The sequence below is a fragment of the Ambystoma mexicanum genome, chromosome 6q, assembly GCF_040938575.1.
Source record: "Ambystoma mexicanum isolate Mex_15411 chromosome 6q, UKY_AmexF1_1, whole genome shotgun sequence".
Lineage (NCBI taxonomy): Eukaryota > Metazoa > Chordata > Amphibia > Caudata > Ambystomatidae > Ambystoma > Ambystoma mexicanum.
In genome coordinates, this window is record NC_090937.1 from 1,302,783,824 (window position 1) to 1,302,809,027 (window position 25,204).

General features: G+C 44.5%; 1 protein-coding gene and 1 long non-coding RNA gene across 3 annotated transcripts in view; one reads left to right on the forward strand and one right to left on the reverse strand.

Annotated features, from left to right (window-relative positions):
- FAM184B (family with sequence similarity 184 member B) overlaps positions 1-25,204 on the forward strand; it is an 805,260-nt gene that overhangs the window by 642,818 nt on the left and 137,238 nt on the right. For both annotated transcript variants that reach the window (XM_069631907.1, XM_069631908.1), the window contains one exon: positions 6,693-6,810. In XM_069631907.1, coding sequence (XP_069488008.1) covers positions 6,693-6,810 — 118 coding nt within the window. The remainder of the gene's footprint in view (positions 1-6,692; positions 6,811-25,204) is intronic.
- LOC138516628 (uncharacterized) overlaps positions 1-25,204 on the reverse strand; it is a 180,747-nt gene that overhangs the window by 10,786 nt on the left and 144,757 nt on the right. The gene's annotated exons all lie outside the window — the stretch shown is intronic.

Genomic DNA, 25,204 nt, shown 5'->3' on the forward strand with positions numbered 1-25,204 from the left:
CACACATGAAAGACATTCGTGGTGGTTGGGTAGGAAAACAAAATGACTAATATGCCAATGTTATGCCTCGGAACGGCATTCACATTAACGCATAGTTTGAAACGTTATGTGCAAAGGTCAGTGGTGTATGCACACACACAGGACACTTTGCATAGTCATAGGAAATAAAGTTAAAATGTTTAAAGACCCAATTGCAGTTAAGGGTCACCTTTTAAAAATATTAAAACATGCTTGTTTCCACAAAAAAGCCTGCCCTGGCCATAATTCGATCCGTTTATTTACTTTATTTATTTCCTTTGATATAGTGCTCAGACCCGTGGGTATCACGGCGCTTGTACAAAGTAGGTGATTACAGAACAAAATGAGATAATGAGACATAGTACACAGGTTATACATATTTGTTAAATAGCCATGTTTTTAGGAGTTTTTTTTAAAGAAGGCGAAGGAGGTTTCCTTCTGGATGTAGTCTGGGAGGGAGTTCTACAGAGTGGGAGCAGTGAAGCTGAAGCTGGAACCCCTTTATTGTTTGAGTTTGAAGCGGAGCGTCTTTAGGGTCAGTTTGAAGGAGGAGTTAAGGGAATGTGTGATAGGCTTAGGTGAGATATGTGGGACAAGGTAAGAAGGGGCATTTTTGTGCAGGCATCAGTGTGTGATGGTCAAAGTTTTGAATTCTATTCCTGCTTTTATAGGAAGCCAATGAGCATCCCTTATTTATTTTGATATAACAATTGTACTGATTTCCTTGTAATCACAAACCATAGCAAATATTCATTTTATCATCATCAAATATCAGCCATATTACCCTTGCGTTCCGTACCCGCATCTGCCAGTTACCATCTGACCCACTGTCTAGGCGTTCAAATACAGTACACTTTGTCAATTCCCTTATTCCCATTTGTACCAAATTTTTTCAGCCTTTTCAGGAAACCCCCATGTAGCATACATACATTGTTCCATGGCCGTACTGTTCCATGGCCGTACATGTATCCACATCAGCAACCATCTGCGCAAAATGGGGACATTCATGGTACCCCAACAATTTAGCGATGTTGTACTTAATTAGGCTAGCCGTTGTAGACAGAGCTTCTAATATCGATTAGTGAGTCCTTTGCCGATTCCCAACAATAGCAGTTTGGGGTCTAGTGGCACCTCCCTTCCCAATACTCCTGCCAGCATGTCACAGCAGAGTCGCCAGAAGGGGCACTCCCAACGGATATGAATACAAGTTCCCTCTCCCCCTTGACAGCGTAGACAATTTGGGCTGGTGGTCCGATTCCAGCGATGCAACGCATCCCTGGGGTAGTACACCCTATGTAAGATCTTAAGCTGTATCAGACAAAGTCTGGAGGAGATTGCAATTTCACGTGGATAGATCAGTGCCAGTATCCAGTCTTCCGGAACAAAAGACCCCACATCGACTTTCCATTTTGCTTTGAGACTAGACATCTTCGGCGATGCAAAGGCAGTTATAACATTATACATTATGGAAGTGACCTTGATGGGTATGGGTTTCAAGAGAACATTCCACTCTAGCGGTGTATACTGTGGTATGTCTGACAGTCCGGGAAGATGTATGTGTAGTGTGTGGGTGAGTTGTAGATAGCGTACCGTTCTGTGTTCAGCAAACCAAATCTGCATCTCAATTCCTCAAAAGGGCTGACATTTTCCCCCGTGAACATGACCCCAATCGTCACAATACCAGCGTCCACCCATTCTGACCACACTGGTAGTTTGTTTACTTCTGACAAATTACCATTCTTCCATAAGGGTTGTACTAGAGTCAACCTATTGTTCCAGCCAATATGCTTGTGGACCTCTCTGCATATTAGTGCAGTGTATACTGCCATTTCTAGGGGTTGAAGGGAGATCTACCTATTGATTGGTACAAGTTCATGAGTGGTGACATATCTTTCAGTCCCATGATCTCAGCTCGAACATGAGGTAGGTCCTGATTCCCATGAATCACATCATTGTTGACCATCATTTGGCATGTGGTAGCCCGATGCCTCCCTCCCAGAACCAGCGTTGTAGTGTGTTAAGAGCAATTCGCAGATGTCCCCCTCTACACAGGAAATCCCTGAGAATGCTGTCAATCCTATGAAATTCTGAATCAGGGATTCGCAAAGGGGCATTTTGCATGATGTATAAAAAGCGTTGTAGTGCCAACATTTGACAGAGGGCAGCCCTACCTAATGGGGATACTGGGAGCAGTTTCTAGCGTCGGACATCCGTAGAGAGGCGTTCAGTAATCGGGTGTAGGTTGCATGTGAGATATTTGGAAAGATCCGCTGCAATTTTAACACCCAGGTATTGGACATGATTGTGTGCAATTCGGTATGGGCAGTACGGGGGGATTGCTTGGTCCTCTCCCTGGAATGGGAAGAAAACAGACTTGCCCCAGTTAACTCACAATCCACTGAATGCGTCATATTCCTCCAGTATTTGTGTGACAATTGGGCAGGAGAGGGTCTGGTCACTTGGGTATATTAAGAGGTCATCAGTGTATAAGGATACCTTGTCTTCCCAACCCCAAGGCCAGCGAAATCCCGCATACAATTCCGTCTGGTGCAGCAGCGCGGCAATGGGTTCCATGGCAATTGAGAATAGCAATGGGGACAGGGCATCCTTGATGCGTCCCTCTACCTAACGGGAAGACTTTGGGAGGGCCAGCCATTGACCCTGACCTCTGCCAGTGGAGATTCATATGGTAAATGGACTCAGCCCAGGAAGGTCTCCCCAAATCCCATCCCCTGCATGATTCTCAGAGACTCTCACAAATCACCAAATCAAAGGCTTTCTCAAGGTCAATAGCTAATAATGCAAGGAGTTCTTGAAGGATGGGTGCCCGCTCTATCATTAAGTGTAGTCGACGAATATTCATGGGTGTCGATTTTTCTGGCATAAAGCCACACTGATCTGGGTGAATTAGGGATGAGATTACTACTTGCAGTCTAGTTGCTAGCACTTTGGCGAGAATTCTCGTTTCACCATTGATCAGCGAAATTGGTCTATAGGAGTTACATAATTCGGGAGGTTTTCCTGGCTTGGAAATGACAACAATACTGGCTTTGCGTAAATCAGGGGAAAGGGTTCCCTGTTCCTTACATTAGAGGAACATTTTATGTAGGGGGGCGGCCATTTTTCCCCCTCCCACTTTCTTCCATGTTTCAATGGGGAAACCGTTAGGACCTGTTGTCTTGCCGGAACGCAATTGGGTAATGGCCATAGCAATTTCACATTCTGTTACATCAGCATCTAATTGTGTTCATTGGGTTTCAGACAGACAGGGAAGTGCAGTGCCATCAAGTATGGTATTATTTGTCGGCCGGATCGGGCTCTTATATAGTGAGGCATAGTAATCCGAAAAAGCTTTGGCGATTTCGTGGTCCGTTCGAACCAGCCCGGTTTGTGCAGTCCTTATCTCCCTAACGTGACGGTGCACTTCATCCCGACTTTCAAGAGCCAGGCCATCATCTTACGAGCCCTGTCACCAGTTTCATAAATACGGGGGGAGAGAGGGGAGTGGTGCGTCCCATTCTGGATCTGAGGCTGTTGAACTTCTTCCTGCATAGGGACAAGTTCAAGATGGCTACTCTAGCCCAGGTCCTGCAAGCTCTTGATCTGCAGAACTGGTTGGTATCACTGGACCTTCATGATGCATACTTCCACCTGCCGATTAATCTGAAACAAAGGAAGTACCTAAGGTTTGTGGTGGTCCAACATCACTATCAGTTCAGAGTCCTGCCGTTCGGTCTTTCATTGGCTCACTGGGTCTTCACCAGGTTGCTAGCAGTAGTGTTGGCTTGCCTCAGAATGGAGGGCATGCATATCTTTCCCTAACTGGACCACTGGCTTGTCCGAGCCCACTTCCCAGGTCTAGTGTCAGAGCATCTTCTATGCACAGCCTAGGCTTTTGCCTGAATTTCATAAAGTCCAGTTTTCGCGGTCTCAGTGTCTCCGATTTCTTCGAGCAGTCTTGGGTACTCGCCTGGGCATGGCATTCCCACCCGAGGACCGAGTGGCGAACATCTTTCGGATGGTCAATGTCCTCCGATCCCAGAAACAAGTACCAGCATCAGCGCCTTCTGGGCCTCATGGCCTCCTGCATTCTAGTGGTGCCGAAGGTGAGGCTGCGCATGAGATCGCTTCAGTGGCTTCTCTGTTGCCAATGGTTGCAGTTTTAGGGCCATATGTCAGACATATTACGGGTCTCAGACCAGATGACTTAGCATCTTGCTTGGTGGGCTGTGCGAGACAACTTGCTGAGAGGTACATTTTTTGCCAACCTTGGCTCCAGGTGACTGTTGTCACAGATATATGTCTGACTGTTTGGGGGGCTCACCTGTTGGATCTGACTCTGGGCAGACGCTGGTCTCCCACGGAGTCTCGGGAACGCCCCACTTGCTAGAGCTGAAGCGATCAGGGTGGCCCTGGTTGCCGTCCTCCCCTCTGGGAAACGCACAACTGTGCTGATCATGACTGACAAAACAGTGGCCATTCACTACCTCAACAAGCAAGATGGTGTGGGGTCCTTGCCTTTGTGCAGAGAAGCAATGCGACTGTGGTTTTGGGCTGTGGAGGACAGCGCATTTCTCACAGCAGCCCATATGCCCCAAAGAGAGAATGTCACAGAGGATGCCTTGAGCAGACAGACTTCTGCCTCCCACAAATGGGAGCTCTGCAAGGATGTTCTGGAGGAGATCTTCTTTTGGGGACCTCCTCAAGTGGACGGTCCTTTTCGCTTCCAGTGTGAACTAGAAATACGAGTTGTTCGCCTCCAGGGAATTATCTTGTCAGGGAGCTCTAGGGGAGGCACTGACAGCTGAGTGGTCTTTCAAGCTCCTTTATGCGTTCCCACCAATCCCTATCATTCTGCTGGTTCAAAGGAGATTGAGCCTCTTTAGAACCATGTTAATCCTAATCACTCCAGACTGGGCCCAGAAAACGTGGTATCCGGAATTGCTGGACATATCAATCTGCCCCACCTGGCGCCTTCCGAGGAGAGCAAACTTGCTCTCCCAATTGTAGGGGCAGGTTCTCCGCCCGAACCTCAGCAGCCTGAACCATCATGCTTGCCTGCTAAGAGGTTGAGATGCAAGGAGTGGGACTTGTCGGATTACGTCCTCATTGTGCTCCTTTCAGCTCTGAGACCTGCTACTAAGTCTAGTTATGTCTGCAGATGGCATACATTCTCGGCTTGGTGTCAGGAGAGGGATCTGGACCCTTTACCCTGTCCATCATGTTTTGGATTTTTTATTGTCCTTGGCCCAAGTGGACCTGCAGATTGGCACTGTTAAGGAATGCCTCGCCGCTATTTAAGAGGTCCCCAGAATAGGGCTTGTTCTTCACAAACCCCACTGTTGGGCAGTTCTTGCGGGGTTTGTGTAACCAGTTTCCTCCATGCCAGTTTGTTGTCCCAGCCTGGGATTTATATGTGTTTTTGAGGTTCCTTATGGCCACTCTATTTGAGCCCCTCCAGTCATGTTCTATTAGATTGCTCAGCCTTAAGGAGAATTTCCTGGTTGAAATCAGTTCTGTGAAACGGGGGAGTAAGCTCCAGTCATTATCTGTTAAACCTTCCTACTTGGTTTTATCCAAGGAGAAGGTGACTTTGAGAGTGTGGCCTTCTTTTGTTCCAAAAGTGGTCTAGTATTTTCATCTCTCTCAAAAAATCCATCAATCTGTGTTTTTCCTCTGCCTCATCCTCATCCTTCTATGGCAGAGGAGTGATTCCATCAGCTGGCCCCGGTGAAGGATCTCAGCTACTGTCTCTCTCAGATGAGAGAGGCTAGGAAAGATGGCCAGCTCTTCATTGGCTACACTGGTGCTCATTGCTGGCAGGGCTGTTACCAAACAGAACCTGTCAAGGTGGATCATTCTCTGCATCTCGGAATGCTATGCCCTGGCTGGAAAGCATGTGTCTGAGGTTCTCAGAGCCCATTCTACCAGAGCAGTGGCTTCCACCTCTGCCCTGAAGAGGGGAGACCCTGTCCTGGACATCTGTCAGGCAGCAATGTGGGCATCTAGGCACACATTTGCTAAGCATTACTGCTGGGATTCCCTTTCGGTATAGCACGCCCGATTTGGTAGGGCGGTCCTCCTGAGTTTCCTGGTCTAGGTGGTGTGCTTGTTCTCTTCCCTCCTCCAGATTTTCGTGCTGCTTTGGGAGTCTATCATAGATGAGGAATCCATGGGGGAAGGAATCCATTAGAAGAACAAATTACTTACCTTTTGGTAATGTTCTTTCTGATGGATGTTTCTCCCATGGATTTATCATCGCCCTCCCTAACTGACCCTCTTGGCAGGTAGCTAGTACGCCATGAGATCCGCTGTACCCCATCGTCAGAGTGCTAGGGAAAAATGGTGGAACTGAGGTTACAGGGCGCATCGTCTCAAGATACTGGCCCAGATATCATGGCCTGTGCAGGGCACGTAGAGGCGTTGGACGGAGCAGAGGCAGAGCCGCGCTGCGTCCTCTTGGTGGCAGAAACATTTCTGAAAAGCAGCTGCAATGTGGTTATGGATTATCATAGATGAGGAATCTGTGGGAGGAACATCCATTAGAAAGAACATATCAAGAGGTAAGTAATTTGTTATTTTCTGTGAGACCGCCCAACTGATTTTGTATTTATGTGCATTTTGCTTACCTTGTTCATCTATAATTGAGGTTTTCATTTTTGTTCTTGATGCAGAATAAAAGAAATTGAAGAAAAGCCACGGAAACGAGAGTCTAGACCAGAAGACTTGCAGCTTATTGGTCGCTTGCAAGAAAAATTAACTGAGCGTGATCAAGTTATCAAGCGACTTTCGGTAAGATTTTGTTGACATAAAGAGGTTGCTTTTTATTACAGAGATGGTGTTTGTAAACTGACTGGAAAATAATTATGCTTGTATAAGTTCCTTACTTACATTTACGATCAAACAGAATGTTTGAAAATAGTCTAAATGTTTTCCACTTCCTGGTGACATAGTTCAGTGCGTCTATAAATAGACATATTGTGGAAGTTATGCCGCTTCTGGCTCTGATGACGGCAGGTATAATTAACAAGAATCAATTCTTCAACAATAGTTGAAGTTATTGTTATGTTTGGATTTGTAGTGGTATGGATAGAGAGTTTATAATTCCAAGTTTTATGCTTGAATTTATAGTGATATTTAGTGAGTGTTTGAATGTGTTATTCTCACTCTTTGCAGAATTTAACTTTTTGTGATAGTTACCCTAGCTCTTGATTGAAACAGTTTTTTTATATTTAAAGTGTTTATATTTAGTTTTTTTTTTTACAGGGTGTATGGCATGTAGCATATTAGTTATACTGATTAAGTGTATATAGTATGAATTTTTGCCATATGAGCGTATGGCGTATAAGCCATACGATTTACATTTCATACATTTAGGCAATTTGCATCTTGTATACATTTGCTATGCATATGAATATTAACATCAAATTAGTCCTGACCTTGATGTCAGTTTTTATACATATAGTAGTGTACATGCACTTGATATACATTTCAAACACAGACATGTGAAGTTTGTGTTGAACATGCCCTGTAGTTTGGCACATTTATCCTAGCCCTTCAATACAGTGTTAACTGGGTAGCATAAGTGTGTGTGTCATAGGAGCACGTGTTTTAGGAGTATATTGTGTAAGGGATATGAGTGTTCTGTGTTTGTCTGGCACATAAAGGTTTTACCGTTCATACACAATTTAAATTTTCAATATGTTTCATATACATATAAAATATTTCTGGTGTGTGTGTGTGTGTCGTAAGCGCATGTGGCATAGGAGTATGTTGTGTGAGTGTCAAAAGTGTGAGTGTCGTAAGAATGTGTGTCGTAAGTGCATGACATAAGAGTGTGTGGTATAAGAGCATGTTTTGTAAGTGTATGTTTTGTAATAGTGTCATAAGTGTGTCACCTACATGTCTGTGTTGTAAGAGTAACATTGAGACCTTAAATCTGCCAACTAAAGTCCTCATTTGATGCCACTCTGTCCGGCTCTTCTCCATTCCCTCACATCAGATCTGAATGCCAAAGGGGGGTGAACTATCTGTGTCTCCCTCACCGACTGCATTTAACTTGGGGTGCTACAAAGTGAGCCTGTTCAGATTAGTGCCTTATAAATTAACAATAAATACATTATTGTGAGCAAATCACAATCAATGTTTACTGTGAAAATGATCATGAATGTCTTTGCTCTGTATAACAGCTTAAGAAAGAACAGCAATGGTATTTGAGATCTTCACCTATGAAAGCCTCCCATTGCATGTTTCATTAAATACAATTATGACATTACTCTTTAACCCTCACAACTCGCCACAGCCCTTACTTCTTCAAAGGCCTCTGGGCAGAATATTTAGAAGATGCATTTCTTTTTATTGTTCCCTTTTCCTCACTCCCCCGGGGCCCTCACTTTCTCTTATAACTTCCTGTATATCTCACTTGAACAGGTCTGCTCCACATGTGAGGGTGTGTGATGCCTGTGGTTGGTCATGAGGATTAAGGAGTAATGTTGATTATCATAAGCAATGAAAAATGACTTCATCTCTCCTCACCACAGTCCTTACTTCTTGAACATATACCCAGCAGTGACTCGGGATGTTTCAAGAAAAGTGTTAAAAAAGGAGAATTAAACTAAGAAAGTGTAATTAATCACAGTGATTTAATAGGAAGAAGATGGGATTTTGAAACCAAAGTCTGTTGACCGGGAACTGCCCAATTTCAGCATGTAATAATGTAGAAATGTGATGCACATCTTGCAGCATTGCAAATGTCTGTCATTGATACACCCTGTTACTCTATACAAGATGCTGCCATGTCCCTTGCAGACTTTCCTTTAATAGTTCTGAGAAGAGGGGCAGATGCCTATAAATCACATTCCGTAATTGTAACTTTGATCCACCTGCTCACAGTGGCGGTAGACTACTTCCTTCCTTTTGCAGGTCCTCCAAATGAAACCAGTAGGCTTTGCACTCTGTGGATACATGTGGAACGTAGGGAGGACAATGTCTTCATTGACACCTTTAGAAAACAGTCTTGAGATAGAAAAAGGATCACCATATTTGGCATGTACAACAGGAGTTGTTCATGAAATTAGCAGTGCTCCCAATTCTTCCACATCCCGGCCAAATGAATTACTTTCAGAAACCTAAGACCATCATCCCCCAAGCTTTTTGTAATCAATGAAGAACCAAAAAGCAAGTGCCATGATGCAACTGGATAATGTTAAGTGAGACACTTTAGCTTGAGACTTCTGAGGAGATTGTTGACATGCAGCAAAACCTCTGTAATAGAAGTGCAAGGTTCTGTGAAGGCCATGATTGTGGCCCCTTGCGAATTGGGGGTTGCCAGTGGCAGACTAATCCTGAAAATTTTATTCTGGAAACAGAGGATTTGCCAGTGGCTAACTATTGTTGGGCCCAGGTCTAAGATGATCCGCATGCACTAAACAGGACCCAGTAGTGTGACTATGAGATCAAAGTTTCCATCTAGTGAGAATTCTGGATCACTTCCACACTGGAGCTGTTAATACCCAGATTAGTTAGACCCTGCCATTCCATCTCCATTCTACTAATTGAAGAGTCTTCCGAGTGTCCTTTGGAGGGTCAGAGACAACAGTGAAATCTGGTCCAAGGGAAGCATTGGTTGGGTTTCTAGCGGCAGGGCCTTTGGAAGGGTAAACCAAGAGATCATCTTCTAAAAACCCTTGGAGTGAAAACAGTGGACCAATGTGAAGCCTGGCTAATGTGCTGACAATGCTTCCTGACTTTAAACCGTAGGAGCTAGCCTGAGATCACAGCACCAAGGTAGCAGAGTTTGCTTCCATGATTCCATTACAATTAGATCTAGATAAGGGACACCTCAATCCATCAACAATATCCTGAAGGCCAGAGTATGGAAGCAGTAGTTGAGGATGGCAATTTATGACTCAAATGGTCACCATGATGTTCTCCTTGCCTGAGATGTACACTGGCATCGGGATATGCAGGTATATCTCTGTTCTTTCTCCGATATCCGCTGCAAGTTTCTCCATGGATGATCTCCTACCATCCTGTTATTTTAGATATGCTCTCACAACCTAGTACTCTGTCCAAATCATCCGCTCTTGCACAGGATCCACTGTTTGAATGCCAATAAGGCCTCCTGTCTGTCAGCCTTTAGTTCCCTGAAACTGGAAGAAAGTGTAATTGTGCCCATGCCCTTGTTCTTTTTTGCATCCTTTTCTCCATGGTCACACCCCAGACTATTAAGATGTTGATGGAAATGTTTTTGGAAAGACCTCTGGTGATGGATGTGAAAAGACCTACCATGAGTGGTAGAACAGATTGTCCACCAAGTTACCCCAAAACGATGCCAATGGGTAACAGAGTAGTCAGGCTCCAGTTTAAGGATGGTATGAGCTGGTGCCAGAGTACAATTAGTCCATAGACAATAACATACCCCACACATAATAGACAGTGTGTGTATACATATACATTTAATTAGTATAGTAGGTTAAAGGACACTGTCAAATTAGTACTTTAAAATACAAACAAAGATCATAAATAGAAAAAACACATTAAAGGGATAAGACATTAATTCCACTTCACTCCACAAAACACAGTATAGTAGCCAAACCTAACTGGGTAAGTACTAGGCCTATATGGGTCCTATAAAGAAGGGAAGAAAAGTATTAGAACAATATAGGTCCTGTATGCCCACAGAAATAGAACACATGTAACTGCAAGTGGCTACTATAATGCCACGAGCTCCTAACCACAGAGTGAACTGCATTGATTATACTGAAATTTGTTACGCATTACTGGAACACTCTAACATTACACTCTTTGTTCATGGGAGACGGTTGGGAGGCTCCCACATTATGCACAAGAAGACTGGACTCCAGAAGTGGTCACAGGATTTTATTTACACAAATGTCACATTATGAATTGGAAAACAAATGAAAAGGTTATAAACCCAAACCCAAGTCTCTCACACCATGTGTGATGCCTCCCAGTGGTGTTGGAAGTTTTACTGGGGGTTCCAAACCCTTCAAAGTTTCTCAGCAGGTCAGTGTGGGTTTCTCAGGGTTTCCTAAACCCTGTTGACAGCCTTCATTCCACACCACTTCCTGAGGTAAGTTTCAGCGTCTCCTAGACCAGCTGATAATATTTGATCACCTTCTCCATCAGCGTGAGATGGAGCCAAGGGCTGCCTCCTCCACTACCCAACATCCCACTTAAACCTCAGGGTCAGTCTCCATCCTTATACACAGCTCAGGCTCAGGGGTGCCCTCTTTGGATGCCCTGATTAATACTACTCTGACCTCCATCTTGTTCCTCCTTCCAGCTCTGCAATCTGCCTTGGACCAAGCAGGCCTCCTCCTGCCTTTCTGTTCCAACTGTGTAGTGTTTCCTCTTCTTCCTTCATCTAAGTATGATACTTGTTGCCTAGGCTTACTCATATTTCAGCAGAATGTTATACGCCCTGACTTCATTCTTCAAGTTTGCATGGAGCTTGTATTTATTTCTGGATAAGTCTGTCAGAATCCAGTCCTGTTGCCATAGTTTCCTCTTAACGGCCCCAAATTTGCCTCTAGTGTTCCCTGTGTGGTTTCCAAATATCCTAAAAAGGCCAAAAATGGTGATTTCCATTGCTCAAGGAAACCAAGACTTCTCTTCTTGTTGTCAGTGATCAATATCTGGTATAGGAGGGGTGACTGCACCATAATACATTTCCTATATAACGAGAGGGCCTTCCACACCGCCATTGCATAAACTGCTATTAGACCCAATTAATGTCTAATGATGGATGTGGGCACCATCCGTGGTAAGCGCAGTACCCTCCTCCAAATTGTACCTTCTAAAGAAGCCCACATTTCCCATGCAAGGGATAAAGAGGCCTCCAATCCATAGGTTAGAATTGGGATCACTTTAGATGTGTAGAAAGATAACACAGGAAGAACGGCACATTTTCAGTATTATGTATGTATCAGCATGTCCTGGGCCATCACACTTTTAATCTTGGTTCTTAATCCCAGTTAATCAGGATTGTCGTTAATGCTAGAATTTATACATGTACCCAAGTAGGTCGTAGTATTTACTTGGGTCAATTCAGCTCGTCTTAGAAACCATCTGAAGGGCTTTCATTGAGTGCAAAATCAGGATGTTTGTTTTGTTAGCATTTATCTCAAGACCATTTTTAACCACATCTTCATGTAGGCGGTTTAGACTATGTTGTAAGCCTATTGGGGTCTGGTCGATCGATCAAGACTAGATCGTTAGCATACAAAGCACGAGCTAGCTCCGAAGTCTCATGAAGGTCCGATAAAAACAGGTCAAATAAAATTGGAGCCAGTGGGTATTGATCTCCTTAGTCGGGAGGACCTAATTGAGTTTTAGATATTTTCCCAGCAAAGTCCCTTGACCAGGGAACCATGGCATAGTCTTCTCAGGGCAGACAGTAAATTGTGAACTTGGGACAAAGTGAATTTTAATGTCTTCAGATCTTAGAAACAATACCAAATGTACACTTCACGATAGGTCTCCATTACTTGCCCAGCGGAGACTGGCACCAAAAGTCATGCCCCTAAATCCACCCGTCGGTGATGATGGCACTATCCTTGTGGCCATTGATCATGAAGGGAAAACCTACAACTCGAGAGGGTGCCAAGAAGAGGCATCTTCTACTCTGCAATGCACAGCTATACTTTTAAGGGGAGGGGCTGAGATTCCACATGTGCCATTGCTTTTTGTTCTGATCTTCAGATCTGTGCTAATAAATTCTATTTGCTGCAACCTGTTGACTCAGACTCCAGATTGGTCTGGCTTCCCTTTAGATCCACTGATGTGTGGCGAATAAGGCAGAAAAGGAAACCCATACCTGCTGGGTGATAATTTGGTCACAAGAAGCCTCCATTGTCATATACGAATACTGCAGTGAAACCCTCTGAATGTTCAGTTTACAGTAAACTGGCAATGTGTCTCCGGCGAGAGAACACTCTGGGGGGAGACTTTGAATTGCTACGTTTATGTCACATGAGGGAAAACCCGCTGTCAGATAGCTGCACACTTGCAACATTGAGTAAGTGCACATCCCTGGAGCTCACCAACATCTCACTACTGATTGGAAATGCTTCTCTGATGCCGCAGGCTGGATTGTGAAGTATCGAGACTAGCACTGCTAATATCTTGTGAGTTATAGTGACTTTGTAATGTAAAGTGCTCTTAAAAAGCGCTCTTCTGCCAATAATGTTGGCCTTGTTGTGCATGGCTCTGTAAGAAAGGGCAGGGCGTGTTAGTCGGATAGTGGGAAGGCAGATGCTGAAACCAATGGAGTTGGTGGATGCAGGTCAGAAGGACCCATTACCTGTTTGTCGGTATGAACATCTGTAAATTGTTTGTGGTGGATACCGATTGGGCAGGTTAGCCATCTAGACCTCCCCCAGATTGTGGAGTGCAAAAATTTACATCATGAATTTTGAAAGACGATGGACAAGGTCTGAATCTGTTAAGTATACTAGACTTTGTAGGAGTGTGGAGTTAGTTGAGGATTGGGGGCATGTGTGTTGCCACTTCCTTGTTCTTGGTGGTAGATTTCATTGAGATTAAAGGTTAAAAAGAGGCATATACATTTTCTTTTCTATGATTTAGGTCTGCCCATAGAGAGCTTTAAGCTTGCTGCGTTGGGACAAGTCGCCACAGCAGGGGCTCCTGTTATTTATGTTTGTATTTTTATTTATTGATTTATGTAGTGCTTTACGCCAAAGCCTTTTACATGAGAATGATACAAATTAAACTAAACAAAGATTATTGTTTCAAAGAAAGAAGGGAAGTATGAAAGACGAAAGAGTGGTTAAGTACCGGACAGGTAAGGGTGAAGAGTTCCAAAGTTCGGGTGCCAATAACTGCCAAAAGCGGTATGAGACACAGTGAGGTTTAGGGACAATGAGAAAGCGAAGAGATTCCGAATTAATAGAACAGGATAGAATGTAAATCGAAAAAAGGTAGGAAAGGTAAGGGGGTCCAGGCCATGAATACATTTAAAACTATGCATACGAAATGACAGAGCAAGTGTGAGTCAAAGCTAAGCTAGGAAAGAGACTTGAGTGAAGAGGAGATAGCCGTATGACTGGAAAGACACACACAAAGAAAAGAAAAAGAGTACGAACAGCAGAGTTGAAAATAGATCTTAGAGGGCTGGCTGATACTGAGGGAAACCAATTAGTAATACAGAGCAGTAGTCAAGTCAAGATAAGACCAGAGAGGACATTAAGAGTTTAATTGCTTGAAAGGATAGAAAGGGACGAGCTTTACAAATGTTATCAAGAGAATAGCTACAAGAGCGAGAAGCATAGCAAATAAGGTCCTGAAAATAAAGAGGTGTCAAAGACAGCTCTAAGATTTCGTTTAAAGTGACTGATAGTAATGGTGGAGGGTGGCAAAGAAATAGAAGCAGGAAAGAACTAGAAGAGACAGAAGAAGCAAGGACAAATAAGATTTCTGTCTTGGATGCATTCAGGTGAATAAAGTGTGAACGCATCCAAGATTGGATAGCCAGGAGACAGGCAGAGATAGTTGAAGGAAGAGAAACAGAGAAAGTAGAAAAGGAAACAAAGATTTGCGAGTCATCTGTATAAAAATGACTAGATAAGCTGAACGACTTAATAATGGAGCCAAGGGAAGAAGTGTAGATGGAAAAAAGAAGGGGACCAAGAATAGAGCCTTTATGGAACACTGTACAGGCAAAGAAACGTGAAACGAAAGAGGACCCAAAAGTGGGGCCCCCCCGTCCCCTGCACACTAATTACTGATGCCACAAAGGGCATTCAAACATATAAACATAACAGTAGTTTGTCAATTGAAAGCATAACAGTTTATTTGGCAAAAAGACAACATTTGCCTAGAGGCACATTCAGTTGCAAGGAATAATTGGTAACATTTAGCATATTAAAAACTGCGAAGAAGCAATAGATGATGCAGAAGGAATGCTGTCCAATTATAGGGTGGCCGACGCGTTTCGAGGAGTCCCTCTTCTTCAAAAGGGCCTAATTGGACTATTTTCAACAATTCAAGGAAACAGAAGAAAAAATTCATTTCAATGCCAGTGGAATACTAACAAACAATACATATCGCAAGATGCTGGGGAGAGGAGGAGAGAAAGCAGAAGCAAAGAGGAAGGTCTTGAGGTGCTTCCAGAACCAGAGATGGTTCCCCTCAGAGAGGCTGGGAGGCTGTTCCAGAGGGAGGCCCCAGCAGAAGAAAGTGATCTACCACCAACTTGCTGCTTGGAGAAGCGACTAACCCTGAGGGATTTGGAGGTGGATGAGCGAAGAGCTTGAGAAGGAAGATATTTAGGAAGAAAGAGTTGAAGGTATTGACGCCCCAGGCCCAAGAGGACCTTGTGGAGAATGCAGAGGATGTTGAACTTAATCCTCACCACCACTGGGAGCCAGTGCAGAGATTTCAGTCCTGGAGAGATACGATCCCTGGGCGTGAGGCTAAGGACAAGTCTTGCAGTCCTGTTTTGGATGAGTTGCAGAGGGCGGAGAGTATAGGCAAGCAGATTTAGAAAGAGGCTGTTGCAGTAGTCCAGTCTAGAGAGAACCTCTGAGGAGCTGTAGCTGGTATGAAGTGAGGAGAGAAGTAAAGTGTCGAGTCGAAGATGACCCCAAGATTTTTAGCCTCACAAGTGGGAGCAGGAAGAGGGCCAAGAGAGGCTGGCCAGAGAGTGACAGGAAAGGAGGGAGCAGGTGTGCCGATGAGGAGAATCTCGGTCTTACTGGCCTTAAGGCAGAGATCATTGGAGGCACACCACTCCTGGATGGCGGACAAACAGCCGGAGATGAGAGAAAGAGAAGAGGTGGCGGAAGGGAGCCTGAAAATGAGTTGAGTGTCATCCGCATAGCTCTGAAAGTTGGGACAGAGAGCGGCACTGCGGTGGGCAAGAAGTGCCAAGGAAAAATGTCTCTCTTCAGCCAAGTACCTTTGTAAGTAACTTTGAAAAGTTTTCAAAATTCTTGTGTAAGGCAGTTCTGCCTCTTGTTTGTATATTCTGGGGGTCATGATAACCACCCTTCCCAAGATATGATGATTAGAGTATGTATGTAAACTGGAGATTGGCACACACCTTACCTCGCATATGCGCTTGTACGAGCATTTGGGCGGCCTAGGGAGAAGTATACCACTGGTGACTCCTTGTTCTGAAGTTAGAGCCTCCACTGGGAGTGAATCATGGGGTCGCCTCCCAGAATACCCACTTGTAAAAGAAATTGCCCAACAATTTTCCTATTTATGGATAGATTGTTGAAATAGTGCACAATAGGTAGAAATAATGGTGAAACTTGTAATTTATTAAACCTCTGAAAAGCGCACACTTTGTTTGGTTTGCCTGGTAACAACACACATATGCTAAAAGGCTTTGACTGGACCGGCCATAGCATGTTCCGAGATGTTATCAATATCCATTCGGACAGTCAAAGCTTGTCCTATGGACTATCAGTCTCGAACAAACGCTATCCTGATTGAATTGAACTGGGAATTAATTCTCCAACAGACTTGTAATATGGGAATCCATCCTGTTCACATCCTTTTATAACTGCACTACTGGTTCTTTCTGGACACCACCACTGGATACAACATATACAATAGAATCCCCATGGTCAGGCAGGGGACTGCATTGGTATAATTCAACTTGAGAAAGACCCAGGCGGGTTGAAACACATGTTTGCTACAGAATTTAAGTTGTTTGATGTGAAATATTTGCATATGGCGACTTAATAATAATATCAATTAACGGTTTATTTTCAAACCCAGCGCAATTGTGTTAAGGGTTCCTAGTTTGATAATAAATATGACCACCTTTCCCGCGGGGGTTTGTTTTATGTTTTTCCTCTCACTTCATTGTATACCTACAAGGAGGGGTCGGAGTAAGGAGACAGACACAGGTAGGAGGTTTGTCTAAATGCTTTAATTGAAATAATAAAAGGGGTGGGAAAAAGGCCTCACTGTCCCTAACTCTATGAGGGGTTTCCCTGCCTCAACAAAACGAGCTAATGGGACAGTCGTCAGGATGTCAAAGTAATGTCCACTGTCCTGTGTCCAAAAACCTATACTAACCTTCACTCAAAAATACTGCAAGAGAACTACTGCATGGAAACATAATATGTCTCTTGGCTGCTTTCTTTTTCATCCCTGTGGTGTTCTTTCCTCCAAAGTTCCAATGTGGAAAGAATAAACGCAAACGGATCCTAACACAAAGTTATAAGTAAGGTCGCCTTACTTCTTGGTTCACCCACTAATTGGAAAGTGATTTTCTTCTCTGTGATGTGGATTCTCTGAGGCCAGGGGGAATATCCCCTTCCCTGGTCTTTCCTTCCAAGTACTATAGTGAGTAGTATGTCATTCCAAGTTCCAAACACTTCTAGCATGCCAAGGGGAAAATCCTCATTCCTGGTCTTTTCAACACTACCATTGTAGTGATCAGTTGGTCTAACTAAGTTTCTTTTGTCTTTGGCAAAGCTGATTTAATCTAGTGTCAATCAGTGTTAATTTTGTTCCCCAGCATCACCGGGACGGGGACGAGAAGGGAAAACAGGCAAGAGTATTCTCAATATGTCTGCTAAGCCTCAGTTTAGTCGTTTGTCATCCCAGATAATATATTTATATATAACTCCTGTTTAATGTTGGTTGTTCTCAGGTTCAACTGCTGATTCACACTATTTCTTTACAGTCTGGAAGGGTTAATAAATAATCAAATGTTCTTGTACCCGCTCCGTTCTGCATGTCTTCCAGAGCTTTGTAGCATTGCCGCAACTCTCTCGATCGGCAAGAATTTCTGTACTCTGTTTTGCCAGAGAAGTTCTTCCATGCCGTGACCCAAAGGTGCGTCTCTTGTGAAGTACTTCCAACGCTGCTGTTTCCAGCTGATGAAGTACTGAGGGCTCTTCTTTCCACCCCACCAGGTAGTTGTTATTTCTCTCCCAATTGCCTCTCTTTCTGATGGTATCTGTGTTTCATCATAAACACCTACGGCATCCACATGTCATGTTTGTTGCTTCTTGCTTTCTCCTCAGTGCGGGTATAGCAGGCCACAGAACTCTTCTCCCAGGTTCACAGAGCAATGCTATGGCTCGTCGGCAGGGGTCTTGCTAGGTTTGCAAAAGATCCGGGGCTAAGCTAATGTCAGGACTGTCAGGACTCGGGGCTAGCTAGCCTTTTGGTTGTAACTCCTGAGCTTCTATCCGGGGCTACAACCAAAAGACCCGGGGCTATAGCCCCCTCAGCCTCTCTCTAGCAATGCTTCTGCTCGTCTGTATCTATTTGTGTCCCATTTGCCTCCTGCCAGTTATTCAGTATTTCTCCTGTTCATGCAGTGCAATATTGAGTGCTTGCCGCCTCTCAATAAAACCTTTTATAAAAGGTATATTTTATAACAACTTTTCATTAAAGGTGCTATAAAATATTGGGAGTGTCACTTTACCAAGCCCTGGTCTGAGCCGTCACTTGAGCTGTGTGAGGCAGGCATGGTATCACAAGTAAGGACACAAACAGAAAAGGTACAAGTTTCAACACATTCATTAAGTTTGACTGGGATTGGAGACTTCCTAGCTGGCCCTAATTCTATAATGGGAGTAGTCTCGACCATCAAAGTAAAAATAAAATGGTCCAAGTCAGTCACTCAAGTATGTGTTGGAAAAACATATACTTGCCCTCACGGTTTACATGAACTAAGTTTGGGAAAATATATGAAAATAAAGAGTGTGTCAATGAATGTCAAAATGGCAATGAAAGTGGCTCATCACTCCCTTCCCCAAGTTCAGTTGAATGGGGATCTTTCAAGGTTTGCACGGTTCAAAGATTTCCCATAAATCTGTTAGGCTTCCCTTGCGTCTTTCAATGTCAGTTCAATATGCTTCACAGTTCTCTTCAATGGATTCTTTTGGGCATCCCTCCCCCGGCTTCACCATTCTCAAACAAACAGATATTCACAAAGTTCCTTCTCAGTTCATTTCACAGGCTGCCCTTGCCTGTCTTCAAATACTCAAACGTAGCTGAAACGCTTTCCAGCTAAACAGCTCTGATTCACAGACCTCGGGAGAAGTCCCTTCCCCAACCTTTGTACTTCTCTATCACAATGTTCACCTGTCAGAGACCTTTGAAACCGCATAGTATTATCACCCCCATGCATGACCACTCCGACAGCAGGGTCCTTATCATTATCGCCTTGCCAGAGACTTTAGCTACCGCACAGTATTCTCACCCCTATGCGTGACCATTATGACAATAGGGTTGATTTCTCAATGTCCGTGCCTCTTGAACTTGGTTTCGGCAGAACTGGTCCACGGCCACTCAGTTCCTTATTTCACAAAGATATCATCTCACTTTCAAATTAGCCTTTCGGGATCTCTGCACGGTCTCTTTCCCCCATGCCCTTTCCTTCACTGGCTTTCAACACATTTCGCTTTCATTATTCATTGTTCTGTTATCTTTCAAGAAGCCTTTAACTATCACCTGGTCCCGCTCTGTTACTTTGTTTCTCATCAGCTCCCTCGCCATCTAAATACATTCAATCTTTCAGTTCAATGTCTTCATCCTTCAACGCATAGCCTTGCGTCTAACACTGTATCTTTACTTGCATGCTGAAATCTTTCCTTCTTTCCCTGCTTTGTTGCTTTAATTTTTAATCTTACTGTTATTCAAACTGGAAGTCCCATAATGCCGTTCATCTTTGTCTTTAATTCAACAATTCGATTTTGCTCCCACTTCACTAGCTCCCCCTCGGCAGCATCTTTTCCCTTCAGCGATCTTGGGAGATTCAATTTGTCACAATGTTTCCCTCTAGTGCCGCTCGCACGCTTTCTTTCTTTACTGTTTCAATTTCACACACGCACTGTTTTTCTCCCCACATCAGAAACTCATCGGTTGTGCGCTCCTCTGGTTGGGATTCCACTTCAGTCAGCGTTGGGACGGGCTCTCTTCTGCTTCCCCTCTGACACCTAGGGATCAATACCTTGACCAAGGAAACAAGCATTTTGCTGAACATGGTTAGAAGGCTGCAGTCTGCCTTTCTCTGGCTCTCAGAAAACACTGCTCCTGCTTCCTAGTCACGCTGCAGACCCTCACGCATACTGTGCCAGCGCTTCGCAAATCTGCTCTCCTCTGGACTCTCCAGACTTTTGCTTCTGCTGCTGCTTTCTGCTGCTGCTTTCTGCTACCTGCTTCCTGGCTCTCCTGTTCCACATTGCATCCCCAGCTCGTTCAAATTGTTGTTTCTGGCCCCACCTTTTATACTTTGCTGGGCAGTTAACAAGCTTCAGGTGTTGGTGATTGAAATCCCATGCCTGACTCAGCCTGGCCTTGTTATTGGGACATGGCCATAGAGTAGGTAGGGCTGCTTCTGTTTGTATCTTCCTCTCTTCAATGTTATCCCTATGGGTAATCTTCATCACTCCTGGTTGACTCTTCCTCGTTTCAGTACATGGGTAACTCAGTAGTAAAAGGGAATTATGGGAGTTGTAGTGTTCCCTAGGGATTGTGGGTAAATTACTGTCAGGATAAAGGGAAAAACATGTTGTGGAAGAAAACGGGGTAATGTGCTTGATTCCCTTTTCCCTGTTCTCAGACACCTTCTCTTTATTTCAGTACCTGTTGGAAATGGGGAGGGGGAAACGGGACAGTAATGAAAATATCCCATAAAGGCTCAGGGAGCGTAGGGTGAAGAATAACTGGAAAGGGGGGGTGCCATGTTTTGTCTAGGGTACTCCCATGAGAGTAACCCCCAGGGTTGGAATCCAAGAGTGACGGCCCTTCCCTGGCCACCTGAATAGAGGAATGTTAGGGTCTACATGGGAGAATACCCCTAAGGTTTCTCACAGCTGGTAAAGTGATTTCCCGCCATATAATTTCCTTCCTTTCTCGTTCCCGCTCCCCACAATGTATCCACACGCTTCAGTCTCGTGTCTCTTCTCTGCTGTCGTCTGGTACACCATGCAGTAAAGTTCTTGCCGTGTTCTGCTTGCGTCAATGTATCTGTTCCTCTGCTGTTTCTGTCAAAACATATTTTTAATTCCTTGTTCTTCCGCCGTAATTCTGTAATCCCCTGCTTACTTCCTCTTTCAATACAACCACTGCTTCCACAACTCTTTCCTTCACAATTCCTACAACAACCACCACTACTGCTGTTACCACAATTACAACCACCATCCCTGTTCTCTACTCCACCTTTTATGGGAAGACTGTCTCTGGAAATTAAATAAACACTACCACGTTGTTGGTGATTTCCTAGCACCTCCATATTGATCCTCCTCGCCGCAGGCAGCATTTGGTGGTTTTTGTTTGGGATATTTTATTTGATGTGTCCCATCAGCATTTAGAATAGCAACATTTGGAAAATCATCTGTGTATTTCTTCCCTTCAATGAAAAGTGGTAATACCCTTAGGTTCATCACTATACTATGACTGTCTAATTCAAATGGCTACTCAGTACGTTTCATTTCCATACATTTGCATTTACTGCATTGGCTCTGAAAATCCCTTCATGTTAGGCCTTTAGTTTTACTGTTGTCAATAGTGGCAGCTGCAGTCTACCACACACAACATAACATTCAAAACCAAAACCCCAAGACACAGACAATGAGGGAGTAAAGAGCCACAGACACATTCCCCACAAGTCCAGCAATGACACACCCCAGCTCTACCCTCCTACCTACGAAAGTAAAATCAGTGATGTGCATAGAAGTCTGGGTAAAGTTGCTCCAGGGGCAGTAATGCTGCTGTGAGATAACTGGCCAGATGTCGGTATGAAGCCGGGTAAGCTGGGGTGGTAGACTTTATACATATGGGGTGTCCTCTTTCTTAACTGTGCAGCAGAACGAAAAGGCAGCACATATGCTGACAAATAAATAGTACTGATTAGGCCAACTATCTTTCTATGGCACCCAGGGCCTTAATGAACCACACACAGTGGCATTGTAATCCATATAGCTGTATGTATAACACAAACGTCCTCAAATGGAAACCCCAGGTCTGCCTATTCCATACATTTCTCTACTCCCAGAGTTATGTGTGATGTCTTCTCATTTGTACTCTTTACTGCATCACTATGTGGGCCCAAGTTCAAACAAACTGACACTTCTCTCTGTGTGACTTCTGAACAACTGTCAGTGGCGGGTGGAGTGGATGTGCTGTAGTAGTAATGGTGAATAAAACCCAGGAAGGTGGACTGCAATAACAAAGCAGCTGGAATTTCGAGCTAATGATTCTTTCCGATGTGCTCAGGTTTCCTGTCCTTCACTTGCCCAGCCTGCTCACCACACAGTATTTCAATAATCTCTCTCTCAGAATTGCTTCATGATAAAGAGTTTTCTTTTTATTTTTCTTTCCTGTTCTTTTACTATAGGCAGATCACAGTTTGCCTTTCACTGAAAGAAGCACCCCATGCTGGGCTGCCGGTGATTTGAGATAAATCCTTGAGGCAAACCTTAGCTATATTTAGCTCCCTGTGTTGCCGACACACATGAAGAAAAGGTCTTGGATAAGCCTGCGACAATGGTAAGTCATTGAAATGCCTCCACCCATTAAACAGAGCTCAATCTCTGCGACCTTTATTTCCTTCGCAAAGGTTGCCCTGTGAAAGTTGACAGGGAGTCTCTTCGTAATTTCCAAGATCATTTATACCCCATGCTGTGAGGCTAACAACCTTGGTGTCATCTTCGACTCCACCCTCTCCTTCTCTCCTCACATCTCTGATGTCTCTAAGAAGTCAAACTATCAGCTACACCTCCTCAGAGGTATTCTTCCTTTTCTCACTTTCCCACAGTGGCTCACTGTCTCCAGAGCTCTGGTCCTCTCTAGGCTGGACTATTGCAACAACCTCATTTTAAATCTTCCTGCCTCTACTCTTCGGCCTTTACAACGTATCCAGAACAGGACCGCGAGACTTGTCCTTGGCCTCAAGACCAGGGATCGTATCTCTCCAGCTCTGAAATCTCTTCACTGGCTCCCTGTGGCTGCAAGGATCAACTTCAAGACCCTCTGCATTGTCCACAAGGCTTTCTGGGGCCTGGGACCACTCTACCTCCAACATTCTCTTCCAAACATATTCCTTCTCGAGCTCTCTGCTCATCCACCTACAAATCTCTGAGGGTCAGACACTTCTCCAAGCAGAGAGTTGGGGGCAGATCTATCTCCTCGGCTGGGACCTCCCTCTGGAACAGCCTCCCTGCCTCTCTCAAACTTGACCAGAACCACCTCCGGTTCTGGAAGCAACTCAAGATCTTCCTTTTCACTTCCGCGTTCTCTCTTCCTGTCCCCTGCTAATGCACCTGACTGCTCCGCGCACTGGTCACCTGGTCACACTCTGAACTCGGGCCAAGGCTCCTGCATGTCCAGTTGCCCTTGCACTGCCTCCGGGCTCCCCAGCACTTCAGAGGCTGTATCTGCAACCCTACAGTCCCTTCTCTCTGCAGTTAGGGGCCACCGCTGGCTGCACTTGTGAGTTAAATGTACTTTCCCCTTCCCCTCCCCCCTGACATTTCTCCCGTTACCTTCCGCACACTTGCACGATCTGAATGACACACGGCCTAGTAAGATCGTTATTGTGTCCTCCATTGTTTCCCCCTCCTTGTCTTGTCGTGCCTAAAAAACTTGTGTACAGGCACGTTATAAATGCCATATCATATCACTTACTTCGAACATACTATGGCACTGTACTGAAAAAGACAAACGCTCCGTTACCTGTTGCTTCAGGATCAGACCCAGGCACTCCCCTGGGCTGTCACACGCAATGCTGCCTTTCAGAAAAACAGCTTCCCTGTAATCACAACACTCTCTCGAAGAGCGAACACAGCTCAGGGGCTCGGCTGCTTATGTGAACCATTGACCACAAAGTTCTCTCTCATCTTCGGATCGGAATGTGCTGCTGCCAAACAAACCCTAGGGAGGGCCTGTGTAAAAAAACGAGGTCCAGCTGAGGGACGGTCTGCTTCTCCTGGCAGTTCTCTTTTTTCAGAGAGAAAAATGCTGGCTTTTCTCTCTTTTAAGGGCCAGACAATTGTGTGACCCATGGAAGGGCTGAGAGCTGTCAACAATACATTATATCATTTCTTTGTTTGATTTAGGGGTACAGAAGTCCTCCTTTCAGGTCACCAAATGCTTACATTTTGGGGTACACACATAAGGATAACTATAATAGCACAAAATGGCGTGGTTTATTTAAAATGATTCCTTTCCTTTCAGTGTAAATGAATCCCAGGTTAACCAGCCCCCACAAAGGCAAAGTTGCACAGTTACCACAAAAACACCAGTGCATGATAATATACATATCTCACTTTTAGGCATATAAATGCATTTTACACTCCAACATGTCACTTTACAAACAGAAATCGAATGTCTCTTTACATGGGTCATGGCATTGTTTTTCTCTAATCATTCAATAAAAGCCACATTCTGTCCACTACTAAAACCCAGAATTTATGACGGGTTTCACCCGCAAAGGAAATAATGTGGTCAAATCCCATTTGTGTGCTGCGTTATAGGGAAAAGTCATATAAATTCTCCTTTTAATCACAGGTGCAGCAGAAGAGGCAGCCAGCCTTTGGAGACATGAGCGGTAACCAGCAGACAGAGATTAGCAGTTTGCAAAGGGAGCATAAAGCCCACTCCAGCAGATGACGATTAGATGAAACAAACTAAAGGAATAGGATCCGGGGACAAGTAGTCATGGCACTGGTTGCAGATAATTCACCCCAGGAATGATGGGTACACAGGTGAGTTTTGGTGTTTGGTTTTAGTTTCAGAGAGAGGAGGTTGGGGGATTGAACCCCACAATTCTGCAAGGATCCAGATGACGAAAGCCCAACAAAGGAGACAACCCACAAGGCAGAAGGCTCAGAGACACAAAGTCAGTGACAGGAGCATGGAAAGCCCAACCAAAGTTGTAGGTCAGTTCAGTGGGAGGGGGCAGCCAGCCAGTAAATATGGCTCCCACTCTAGAGGCAAGGTCTAACGATGATCCAAGATGTCCCAAGTCTGAGATGAGGCGGAACAGCAACTAGCCACTAAGTTTCCACGCAAGACCAGGGGGAACCATTTCGTCCTGAAAGATGTTAAGAGGGGTCCAGCAACTGCAGGTGAGGAAGCCAGTCCAGCTAGCTGGGAGCATGGAATGAAAGGAATAGCCCTGGATGGGAATCCACATCCAAGGAAGGAGCAGGGTGCAAGACCAATA